General features: G+C 51.6%; 5 protein-coding genes across 5 annotated transcripts; all 5 read left to right on the forward strand.

The window, feature by feature from the left end:
* Positions 1–420: 420 nt before the first annotated feature.
* On the forward strand, positions 421–1,310 carry J4E79_002231 (uncharacterized protein; the record flags this gene model as incomplete). The annotated part of the gene is made up of 2 exons (XM_049351131.1): positions 421–734; positions 782–1,310. 2 exons carry the CDS (start codon positions 421–423, stop codon positions 1,308–1,310), a joined length of 843 nt encoding a protein of 280 aa, XP_049214970.1.
* Positions 1,311–2,486: 1,176 nt separating this feature from the next.
* J4E79_002232 (uncharacterized protein) lies at positions 2,487–3,754 on the forward strand (the record flags this gene model as incomplete). Its single annotated transcript, XM_049351132.1, has 2 exons — positions 2,487–2,852; positions 2,906–3,754. The coding sequence occupies 2 exons, from the start codon at positions 2,487–2,489 to the stop codon at positions 3,752–3,754; spliced, it is 1,215 nt and encodes a 404-aa protein (XP_049214971.1).
* Positions 3,755–4,782: 1,028 nt separating this feature from the next.
* Positions 4,783–8,579, forward strand: J4E79_002233 (uncharacterized protein; the record flags this gene model as incomplete). Its single annotated transcript, XM_049351133.1, has 2 exons — positions 4,783–8,466; positions 8,523–8,579. The coding sequence occupies 2 exons, from the start codon at positions 4,783–4,785 to the stop codon at positions 8,577–8,579; spliced, it is 3,741 nt and encodes a 1,246-aa protein (XP_049214972.1).
* A 921-nt stretch (positions 8,580–9,500) lies between these two features.
* Positions 9,501–9,805, forward strand: J4E79_002234 (uncharacterized protein; the record flags this gene model as incomplete). The annotated part of the gene is made up of 2 exons (XM_049351134.1): positions 9,501–9,633; positions 9,711–9,805. The coding sequence occupies 2 exons, from the start codon at positions 9,501–9,503 to the stop codon at positions 9,803–9,805; spliced, it is 228 nt and encodes a 75-aa protein (XP_049214973.1).
* A 1,143-nt stretch (positions 9,806–10,948) lies between these two features.
* J4E79_002235 (uncharacterized protein) lies at positions 10,949–12,169 on the forward strand (the record flags this gene model as incomplete). Its single annotated transcript, XM_049351135.1, has 1 exon — positions 10,949–12,169. The coding sequence occupies one exon, from the start codon at positions 10,949–10,951 to the stop codon at positions 12,167–12,169; it is 1,221 nt and encodes a 406-aa protein (XP_049214974.1).
* Between the last annotated feature and the right edge of the window lie 413 nt (positions 12,170–12,582).

The following is a 12,582-nucleotide window of genomic DNA, read 5'->3' on the forward strand; positions in this document are numbered from 1 at the left end:
CCCGACGGAAAGCTTCCGCTCTTCACTTACAACCAGCTTAATTCTAGACGCGGCTCTTGCGCTGCGGAAGAACCATTAGCAGGAGTTTCCCGATGTATTCACCAAGTCATGATAAGGCTACCGCCTAAATCCTGCCCATTCACGGAGTTGCCGTGGGCTGCGCCAAACTACCTAGGTACTGCACATGTACTAATCAGCGGCTCACGCCCTACAAGGATGCAAGGCGTAGCCAAGAGCTGCAGTCAGACTCTACATCGAGGAGTATGATGTCGCAGTTACTATCGTTTTCCCGGCATCGGTCTGCCCTTATATAGCAGGGTCTGTCGCCTAGCACTTTAACCTCGTAAGACATGTAGTATAAGTTCCGACTTCCTCTCACTGTTTTTTTCTCAGAGTATCTTGTCATCAAATCTTTCCAACATGTCGCAAACCGCAACATCGATCGAACTTGTGAGCTATCCTGAGACATCGATCCCAGCCCTCACAGCCAAACCATTGGGCAATGGAGGAAGCAAGGATACGCCGTCGATGGCTGAGGATTTACGTCCCATCAACGGAGTCCCGGAATCATTCGCTGCTGAACAGCGAGATGGTCCTGGCAAGGGAACGACGGCCATCGTCTTAGTGACAGTTGTTTGTGTCACCATGGTCAGCTCCATGCTGTCGGGTGTCATGACTGTCACCCTGCCTACGGTCGCACGCGAACTAGAGCTGGCACCTAGTGTACTCTTATGGTTTGTAAACATATCCCATATTCCATACTACCTATTGACCAGTCTAGGCCAATCTCCATCTACGCTTTGACCTGCGGCTGCACTCTTCTTCTCCTTGGTTCCGTCGCCGATGTCGTTGGCTCCCGACCTATGTACCTGGTAGGATGTCTTCTGCAATCCGCCTTTACACTGGCATGTGGATTGGCGCAGACTGGAACACAGCTCATTGTGTTCCGTGCCTTCGCCGGCGTAGCAATCTCCTTCTGCCTCCCCTCAGCTGTTAGTATCATCACGAGTACGTTTCCAGAAGGCAAAAGCAGGAACATTGCATTCGCATCCATGGGCGGTGGCCAACCCATAGGCTTCTCATTTGGACTCGTGCTCGGGGGTGTCTTCGCCGATACCATCGGATGGCGATGGGGTTTCCACATTAGTGCGATCGCCAATACCATTGTCTTCGTACTAGGGCTGTTCGGTCTCCCAAAGGTCGACAACAAGCAGCCCCATGTCTGGTCCCGCTTGAAGAGCGACATTGACTGGGTCGGCATCCTCTTTGGAAGCGCATCATTGGCGCTCCTCTCATACTGTTTCGCGTGAGTGTTGATCTCACATATCTGATGGCTCGATGCTAATGCCTTTAGTTTGATCTCTGAAGAGACAGCCAGAATCCGAGAGCCTACTACACTCGGTCTGCTCATTACTGCGATCGCTCTCATCCCTGCATTTATCTTCTGGGTTGGCAGACAAGAACGACTGGGCCGGCCCGCTATCATCCCGAATTCACTCTGGCGCAACCGCATCTTCAGCATCATCTGCATCGGGGTCTTCATCACATGGGGAACTTTCAATGCTGTGGAGTCGTACCACACGCTCTTCTTCCAGAACGTGCAGAAGCTATCGGCAATCCAGACGTCGATCCGGTTCCTACCCGGACCAGTAGCTGGAGCTCTCGCCAATCTGGTAATGGGCCTGATTGCTCACCGGGTTCGAGCTGACTGGGCGGTAACCGTCGGATTATTCTGCACGACTCTTGGCGGGCTGCTTATGTGCATCATACAGCCGGAATGGTCGTACTGGAGCTGCGCGTTCCTTTCTGTGTTCTTCAATCCTATTGGTGCGGATGCGTTGTTCACAGTCTCGAACCTTGTCATCACTTCAGTGTTTCCAGCGCGGACGCAGGGACTGGCAGGTGGCGTCTTCAACACGGTAGCGCAGATTGGCAAAAGTGTAGGGCTGGCGACCAGTGCTGTCATCGCCTCTAGTGTTACGGAGCATTCGGGTTACGTTGAGAAACAGAGTCCTGCAGCACTTATGGAGGGGTTCCGTGCGGCGTTCTGGTATCTGTTTGCGTTGAGCTGCGCCACGGGTCTGTTGTTGGGGTGGGGGTTGAGGGGAATCGGGCGGGTGGGAATGAAGCGGGAGTGAAAGTCAAATGAGACAGGAATAGAGTCTACTGAAATAATTCAAAGTAATGTTGCCCTGCCAAGCGTTACACCCGGGCGGGTATGGTGAAGTGTGGAAGGTGGATGTGTAGCATGTTTCACGTTGGGTCCAGGGCTGGCACATGCAGATCCCGCCTAGTGACATCTGGACGCGCAACCAGGCCCAGGTACGGGAAGATCCACCTTTGCGTCGAGGAGAGCTGACGACAACGAGGCCGAACACACCCCCGGCGCCGCCTGCATCCCGCGCCATGATCATCACGTAGGTCCTGGTCTCGAACACCTCTCCACACCATCAATGAGCCCTCGCTACTAGCCGTCGCCGCCCACCATGCTCAGCGGACCCCCGAGGGCCATCCCGCTCGTCTTCGTCTTCCTCGCCGCCGGCCTCGTGTGGTGGTATCTCCACGCCATCCCGTCAATCCCAACATGGAATTCCGGGAGCAGCGCTGCCCACGGCTTCCGGCCCTCGCTGCGCGGTGACCCACTCGACTTTGGCCTGCCGCTGCGCTTCTCAGAGGCGCAGACGAAGCCGCCGGGCAGCAACTACACGTACAAGATCATCGTGCCCAAGACGCAGAAGGAGGACATTAGCTGGATGGACAAGGAGATCCCCGATGCGCCGCTGGTCGTGTACGAAGTCGACAACCCCAATGCCGAGCACAAGATCCCCAAGAACAAAGGGCGCGAGGCCATGGTATGCATCAGGTCATTACATATAGGTGTTGTAATTGTCCGCTAACTGACCAGGTCTACCTCTCGTACATCATCGACCACTACGACGACCTGCCCGATACGTCCATCTTCATGCACGCCCACCGCCACGCCTGGCACAACAACCAGCTCCTCGGCCTCGACGCCGCGCAGATGATCCAGCGCCTCAACCACGAGCGCGTCGCCCGCATGGGCTACATGAACGTGCGCTGCCACCACGACCCGGGCTGCCCGGACTGGATCCACATGGACCGCCCCGGCGGCGACTTTGACTTCTTCCACAAGCCCGAGGAGATTTACTGGCGGCGCAACATCTGGGAGGAGATCCACCCGGGCGCCCCGATCCCGCCTTCCATCTCGGGAATCTGCTGCGCGCAATTCGCCGTGTCAAGACAGCGCATCCAGGAAGTGCCGATTGAGCGCTTCATTCACTACCGCAAGTGGCTCCTTACAACGGGCATGGACGACCAGTTCTCCGGCCGCATCTTCGAATACATCTGGCACTACATCTTCACTGGCCATGAAGTCCACTGCCCGGCTATGAACACGTGTTACTGCGACGGCTACGGCATTTGCTTCGGCGGCCAGAAGAAGTACGACGAGTATTTCAAGAAGCAGGATGCGCGCAACGAGAAGTTCACCCAGCTGGATAAGTTCAACAAGCGCGAAGAGGAGGCTAAGAAGGACGGCAAGGACCCCAATTTCTCCAAGGAAGAGATTGAGACTATCAATAAACTGAGGACGGAGATTAGTGGTATGGATAGGGAGTTGGATGTGTTGAGAGAGGACGCGAAGAAGAGGGGTGATGATCCTAAGGCGCGGAAGGAGGAGACGGAGAGTTGGGATTCGTCGCATATCTGGGACTATGCTCCGAAGAACGGTTGATCTATTGATATCGATGATGGGTACTTTTGGGCTGAGTGGATTTATATCACTGTTTGCGTCAACTGCATGCCGGAGGAAGGCGTTCATGGAGGCGTTTACAGCAGGTTTTCTGGTATGGCCTGGTGAGCTTGCGCCGTGCATGAGCGCTGCATTAGATTTCATGTCATTTCAATAGTATTTAACGATGTGTTGTTCTGCTACATTAAGTACGGATACCACGGTGTTGGTGAGGGGTTCTTTCACCTGTCGACCTGATCAATCCATATATATCTCGACTGGCGATAAAAAACAAAAGACAGTACCACGCATTTCTTACCGACTACACATGCACTGCATGCAATTGAGATTAGACTTGGGATATCCGCTGCCTTGCGCTACCCCTTCTGGTGTTGCTGATCTCCACAACCACCCGTTCGTACGACCAGCACGTGCTAACGCCTTCCACAGCACATCTCATCTCGCCCCCAATCCTTCAACATCTTCTTCCGTCGCAAACAACCATCCTTCATTATCACAAAGACCCATAATACCAACTCACCAAATAGGCGATCCACCTATCCGACGACCATGTCCCACCTGCCTCTCCAAATGCGGGTGGCTGGTGCGCTTGCCCCCGGGTGAGGCTCTGCTGCCTTCCCTAATCGAACATCGCTACCAGTCCGAGCGCAATAATCTCCGTGTCGTCTCCGCTGTCTCCTCCAAAAATGTTTGACTGCTGTCTGAGACTGCGTGTTTGATTTTGGGTCTGGTGTCTTGCTATCTTTGTTGTGGCTGGGTGTTTGACACGCGACGCGTTGGTGACCTTTGTGGGTCGCAATCACTGTAAGAGCTGGAATTCACTGCTGCAAGAGTCACCGTCACCCCCGCATTCACTGTTGTACGCAAAGTTACGGATGCTGCCTAGAGAGAAAGAGAGAGATAGCAGTTTCGATCGTTTCGCGGTTTTTCTGACTCCTGTACGACGCGCGCGACACTTCACGCATACACCGAAATCTCGCCGAGATAATCATCACCATTGCGAGCGCACGATGGATGCGACAATCGGTGACAACATCACGCTAGAAACGCCAGATCCAAAGAAGCGGCGGCAAAGCGCACAGAGCACCACACCAAGACGACGAAGCGAACCGAAAATCACCTTGCCGGCGTTGAGTGATTTCGCCAGATCACATGTCGCCAACTGGTCTCCGCCTGTACCTATAACACCAGAATCGGAAGCATTACGAAGTTTGAAGAGCGAATGGAGAAAGCAATCCCGCGAAGAGCCTGTGTACGATGGGCCGAGATCCGAGAAGCAACTTCTGATCGTGGATCTGCAAGATTACGAGATCTATCGAACACCGGAGAGCGAGTGCAGAGCGTATGAGTTGACGAGCCTGCACTATCTGGAGGTCTCGATTGCGAAGAAATTATGCTTTGATGGCTTCATCTGTGTGGGATCGACCAAACACTTTGTCCATGCAGTACCGATTCAGGATAGCTCTGTCGAGGGCTACGGAGACGATGAAAACTCTGGTGTTACTACATACATACAGTCTACGTTCGCGGCTAGTAGGGACAAGCACTACGACATATGGTACAGACTTGCGAAGCCCGCTCCAGGCTACAAAGAGTTCCAGAATTCGTTCCTCTGGGTAGCGCAGCTAGGAAAGCATATTATCGACTACGTGGACAGTCAACCCGTAGGATCCGTCGGGCTCAACAACTTCCGCGAAGACTTCTATCAATGGCTCTCGCCTCGTTTTAGTCATTGTGCCGACTTCCAGCAATGGCATACTGCTTTCAGACATCAGGCTGACTTTCGCGTCGCCGTACACGCTTACATCGAATACTTCTACAACCAAGCGTTCAACCTTCCGAACTCGAAACAGCTGCTTGCTCATCCTCTCTGGAGCGAGTGCATGGCTAAAGGGTTAACGGCAATCAAGGCGCAGAAGCAAATCATCGAGCACACCATCGCTACACCGGAGGTTTACGATTGCTTCAAGCACATGTACTTTGGTGAGCAAATTCAGGCAAAACGGCCTACTGACACGGTCAGAATCGTACAGGAGCGCAGGAAACGGAGGCTTGGCTTTGCGCAGAGTTTCTGGGCACGGCCACCGCCTACTCCGCGACGGAATGTATGTCAACCGTATGGCGACTCACCAGTGAAGGTTGGCGACGTTGTCGCCTTGATCCCCGACGAGGCTGACGCAACTGTTTGGCGCAACACGACCTGGGAGTGGCTCGCATACGTTCAGGGTACCGAGCCCCTGAAGGACGGAACGCAGAGGTTGTTCGTGCTATGGATTTATCGACATCACGAGACCAATATCTTCAAAGCAGAATACCCATACCAGAACGAAGTCTTCTTATCGGACAACTGCAATTGCTCTGAAGGAGAGTTATTGTCCACGGACATCAAGGGAAGATACGATATAGACTGGTCGCCTTCCACTATCGACGCTGAACGCTTTTTCGTTCGCCAAACCTACGTCACCCAAGACAGCGCCTTTGTCAGCCTTCGATCTTCACACAAGACTTGCACGTGTTGGAAGGAAAAGGGCACATCCGTCGACAACTACCGTCGAGGCGACACGGTATATCTGGCAAGGACCCGGAACGGAGACAAGTTTCTGGATCCAGTCGTCTTCCAATACATCGATCACGCCAAAGGGACTGTCAGAGTGCGAAGGCTGTTACGACTAGAACGCGACTGTAGAGAACTAGCAATCAAAGCTCGGCGCTCAAATGTCTTGGCCAATGAGCTGGTCCTTACGGACGAATACGAAGATGTGTCCGCATCCCGCATCCAGCGACGTTGTTTCGTCAAGTTTGTGACTAAGTCTGACGTCCAGATTGGACGGATACCTTTCACGTACAATCGCGGCGGTGCGGGCGATCTCTGGTTTCTATCCATGGGGTTGGGCAGCAAGGACGGAGAGCAGAACCTTATCTTCCTACGATGTCTTCCCAAGAGCTTCAACGAAGGCCCCGACATGACTTCTCCTGAATCACTGAGAGGAATGAGCATCTTCAGTGGCGGTGGCTCGCTTGATCGAGGTCTTGAGGAGGGCGGAGCAGTCACTTTTCATTCTGCTGTTGACTTCAGCCCCCATGCCATACACACTCAACGGGCAAACTCGAAGAGCCCGGAGACGATGTATCTGTTCTGTGGATCTGTCGATGATCACTTCGACGCAGCTCTCAAGGGTGCCAAACCTGACCTTGTTCCGCGAGTCGGCGAGGTCGACTTCCTTGCTGCTGGATCGCCATGTCCTGGGTTCTCAGCTCTTCAGCACAATATTCTCAGTCCGCAGTCCTTGAAGAATGCATCACATATCAGCACCTTCTGCTCGTATGTGGATCTATATCGCCCTTTGTACGGTATACTCGAAAACGTCGTCAACATGGCTTCAACACGGACTGGATTTGAAGACCAGAATGTCCTATCTCAGGTGGTTGCTTCTCTAGTCTCGATGGGATACCAATGTAATCAGTACATCATGGACGCTTGGAGTTACGGCAGCGCGCAACAGCGTTCACGCCTGATCCTCACCATAGCTGCACCCGGACTTGAGCCAATTGCCCAACCTTGGCACACTCACGCGCGGCCTTACGAGGAGACGGCGGGACGAAGCTTAGGTTATTTACCCAACGGACAGAAATTTGGTGAACGCGAGCACTACCCAACGCCGTTTCCGTATGTACCAGCGGTGTCTGTCGATGCGGGATTGCCCGATATTGGCAATGGTATCGTACAGACTTGTATTCCGTTCCCAGACCACCGCTTAGGCCAGTTACCAACGCGCAAGCAACGTGCACTGGTCAGATGCATTCCACGGCAGCCCCCAGGTTGTGGCTACAAAGAAGCGGACCAACTTGGCCTTATCCCGACTTCACTACGAGATCCCAGAACCGACATCGGGAAAGCGTACAGGCGGATCAAAGCAGCTGGGTTGGTACCGACTATCACAACAAATATAGTCATCCGAGATTCTCGAAACGGCGCCACATTGCATTGGGACCAACATCGGTCTATCAGCGTATTGGAAGCTCGTCGGACGCAAGGATACATGGATGAGGAGCCCATCATTGGTTCGCTTCCGGAGCAATACAAGATCGTGGGCAATGGCGTGGACCGTAAGGTTGCTTTTGCCATGGGTCTGTCTCTACTACAGGCCGTCCAGAAGAACGAGTTGGGGTTTACTGCGAACGGAACGACGCAGAACTCCGCTGAGATTGTGGACGTTACTAGCGATGTTGAAACATCTCAGATCCAGAAGAGTGTTAAGAAGCCCAGACCTCAGTCCAAAGTATACGATGTGTCGCCAGTCCAAAAGGGACAGCTCGGTAGGAGTTCCGGTCCGGTAGTGGCTATACCTGGACGACGGAAAACGGAAGGCGCTACTTCAACTATGATCAGTAATCCAGGGTCTTCTAGGAGGAATGCGAGCGTGCCTAATGGCGCAACTAGCGAAACTTCACAGACTCCAGCTATATCACAACCTAACGCCTCCGTTACCCAGACCACCGGCTTCTTCTCCCGACTCTCCAAATCTCTCGCCGCAGGCGTCGGTCGACTCTCCCTGTCGAGCATGTCCACTTCTTCCTCTACCCCGACTCCCGCACCAACCCCCGTAAAACGCAGTCGCGAAGAGGATGAAGACCCTTTCGCACCAGAAAGTCAGAGCCGCACATCAAGAGAGCGACCAAGGAAACAACTCCGAGTCAGCGCAACACCATCGGCACAAGATGGGATCAAACTTGAAACAGAACCTCGTAGGAGGAAGTCTGTATTCTCGCATCGAAGCGGCAGTGTGAGTTCGACGAGCTCGAGTAAGACTCGTTATACTCGTCATTCAGGATTGTCGGTGGAGTATGTGCCGAAGAATTGGAATAAGAGGGTCGAGGTAGAGATGCGTGGGGTGGTCTTTGAAGAGGAGTTTGCGCAGGCTGATTAGTTGATCTGAGATGGTAAAGGGGAGGGTTGAGGAGTGACTTTGGCGATGGAGGATCTTGTTTCGTGGTGGGCTGAGTAGTTGGACCACGCGATGCGGATACCCAATACTCTGGCATAGAGTCGATACCTCATAAGCTTGATGCGCATTACTGTAGCTGCCGTCAACACAGTGGAATCATAACACCACCGACTTATTTACTGCATGTAATACGACATGAATACTCTACCCAAAACCACGCTCGAATCCAGCAATAGGAGTGTTTGACGTTCAGAGTGGCATCGTGACGCGCCTGCGTCTTGCCATTGAGAAGGGCCGATAGAGCCGTGTCTCCCGACCACCTTTACGATGATCGACAACCACCACGCGATGCGGTCATAACACTCCAACATCTGCATAACGAGCACAGATACCGATAACAGGTTTTCGTCCTATTCAATATCGAAAACTATGGGTACGTTGGTGAGATGAGACAGATACCACACACGATCGGGTCTCGGCTCCCCTAGCGTATACTGGTGGCTACGCCGGCACGGCTGTACCTGGGTTGGGTGGAGAAGATAGGTTCATGCCAAGACAGGTATGACATAGGTGGTCCAGCGTCCAGATGACGCTGAAGACGTAATGTGGAGGTACTGCAGCAGGTTGGCTGTGTGTATGTCATGGGTATATAAGGCTGGGTGCTGGTGTATATGAAAGGCTATACATCATTAACCACTCATCACAAAACAACTCGCATCTATCTCAATCACCGCTCCCTGTACACCTACCCAACCAAACTACACATCGCATCCACATCGAACATGTCCGGCCAAGGAGTTTCCCACCAGGGCATCACCGCCCCCGGTCTCAGCGAGGCGGACCAGAACATCAACAACACCACCGAGGATATCAGCAACAAGGCTTCTGGACACAAGGCTAACTTGAGCAACCCCAGTATGTTTACTCTTTCCCCTCACTACCTTATTGTTGGGTTGAATGAGATTAGGATAGAAGACTAACGCGTGATGCAGACACTAGCGAGGAGTCCAAGAAGAAGTCTGCTGAGGCACTCAAGGCACTTGGTGGTGAGGACGCTTTCTATGGAAAGCAGGGTAAGGGCGAGTAGGGGATTTTACCTTTGCCTGATGAAGGGGGAATGAAGTTATGATACCATATTGAGATGAGAATATAATGTCTTTCAACACTGATGATGCGCGCGTCCAAGTGCTGCGTGAGTGATTTACAGCTTATTTGTGTGCTCCATCGTACTGTACAAGTATGCCTTCAGGCGCAACCCAGAAGATGAAGCCCATAGTCAGCTGTTGTATGTCTGAAAAGCGGCACGAGGACAAGACGATGGACCATCGCGTCGGCGTTCTTTCCACGCGGAAAGCGATGACGTCATCAACATCATCGTCTCCTTCCCCACACATCTCCACCCCAGCGATGCAGCCTCACCAAACATACCACAACAACAAAAGTTCATCTCAACATAACTTCAAATCTTTACTGAGGCATCCCATCCCTAAGCCACAGCCATGACATCCACATCCTCAACCCCCACCCCCACCCCCTCCATACCAACCCTCCACACCAAAGCCGAGTACCTCAAAGCCGTCATGTACGAAGGCGTCACCATCCTCGAAGGCACAGCCACCTGGTGCAAGAACTGCCACATTGTCGCCCCTGAAGTCGCAAAGATGGTGGCGGAGTACCCAAACGTAAAGTTTTACACGTATGATGTGGAGGAGTGTGAGGATATTGCGCAGGAGCTGGGGGTTAGGAGTATGCCGTCGTTTAGTGTGTTTAAGGATGGGGATATTATGGAGGGGGTTACCGGGGCGAGGCCGAAGGAGGTTAGGAGGGCTATTGAGGGGTGTTTGTAGGGTGGGGAATGAGGGGAGTGGTGGAGGTGAGAGAGCGGGCTGATGGTGTTGGCGTTTCCGAGGCGCATGAAATCTGTTGACTCATCCATTCTCACTGAAACTTCGATTTTATGACCGCACAACGGCGGTGGAATTGCGGCTGCCAAGCGCGGAGGTGAAGGCTACCTTGAGAAGCGAGACCGCATTTGCACGAGCCTTTTCTCATATGCATCCATGACTCTTACTTACTTTTCTACTACTGAAACACCATCATTACTAACCCCCGTACAATCACTGTCGCACCACCTCTCCCTCAATAATTTCAGCGAAACGTTTAACCTATCACCCACGAACGCATCTCCGGCCAATCGAGTGACAGTGCCATTCTCGCACACGAAGGCAACATGGCGGACCTCAGAAAAGAGATGTCGCTAAAGGCCTCGGCCAGGGTCTTATTAGAGAGAATTGCGGAGTTCGACGAGGCGATCGCGCGACTGGTCGACAAAGAAACAGAACCGTGGGTGTCATATATGAAGTACAAACTCGAAGGTGCAAAGAACAGACTTGAGTTACGTAAAGCAGAGCTTCCGAAAGAAGACTACGAGACCACCGCGAAGGAGTTCTACACTCAACGTCTTTCCAAATACGAAGAACCACTCGTCATCGAGATCACCGACTTAGTACAGATTGCTTCGACAGAGACAAAAGCTTGGACAGACGCTGCCGACTCTTCGCGTACTCTCCGACAGCTGAACGATTCACTGAAACAATACAAACTTGAACTTCAAGAGAAAGATCGAACGCAGGTGGTCTCGCAGGAATCCGGACAAGTGGCAGTTGATGACATTGCCGTACGGAAGCTAAAATCGGACGTCGAGGCCTACACCGACAAGGTCAAGGAGTACTACATGAACAATCAGACGCTCTGTAGCACAGCGCACAAGGCAACAGTTACAATGAATCTTGCCGTAAAAAGCGATCTCAACATACCCGGTGTCGGAAAATATATTCCCATCCCCGCACCCGTCACAATTACGACAGCTCAAGTCAAGGTCGCGGACTTGGCCTGTAGCTTGGAAGCCGCCGGAAAGGATGTCACAGTGGATGAAGCTTCCGGAGCGATTTTCCCCAGGCCCAAAAGCGTGACAGCTATAGTCACAGTAGACCAACAGCTGTCAAAGATCCAGTTATGTTCACCCCAGAAGCATTACACTGACGTCCAACGGATGAGGCGGCGTGATTTCAAGGTTGGCGACATAGGCTGGTTCCCCGTCTTGCGTCCTTCTTTAGCAGAGTCTCCGTCAGATATCCATACTCAGTACGGTTACATTTGCGCAAAGTCGTATCCACTGATCATAGTGGAAATGTTTCAAGACTGTATGTTGGGCCTGATCATCTCGACGGCAAACAGAACTGGCCTGAACAACAAGGATCGTTCTATCGTAAATCGCAGCGTCCCAATCATCACCTACATGTCTCCAAACCCCACATCGTCGGATTGGGGCCACAGCCTGTACCCAAGACAACGGCTTCGCGCTAACCGTTCTGGTCGTTACCAACCACCTAACAATGCTTACGTCGACTTGCTCAATGCAATTATAATACCTTATAATACAAGGTTTTAAAAGGACTAGTAGTAAAGAGTTACAGAGCTCTTAGCTTAAAAAAGTTATATTAATTTTATATATATACTAACTTAGATCTTAAATATACTCTTTACACTCTAGTATCTTTCTAATTTTCTTATACTAGCTATCTAACTTACTATACTTAATAATACTAGTTTAGTAATTCTTCTTAGCGTTAGTTAGAGTAAAGCTATTTTATTATACTATAGTATAACTAATTTTAGCTCTTTAAAGTATTTAGTTAGTATAGTAGTATTTAAAGCTATACTATTTTTAGTACTAATAAGCTAGTTTTTAATAGTATAAAATAGTATTAGTACTTTTATAGCGCTTATAAAAGTTATACTTAAGTAGCTATTAAGTTAGTATAAATATAGTATTTTTAATAAGAAGACTTATAAGCTTATTAT

The sequence above is a fragment of the Alternaria viburni genome (assembly GCF_023758015.1).
Source record: "Alternaria viburni strain BMP 2772 chromosome Unknown scaffold_3, whole genome shotgun sequence".
Classification (NCBI taxonomy): Eukaryota; Fungi; Ascomycota; class Dothideomycetes; order Pleosporales; family Pleosporaceae; genus Alternaria; species Alternaria viburni.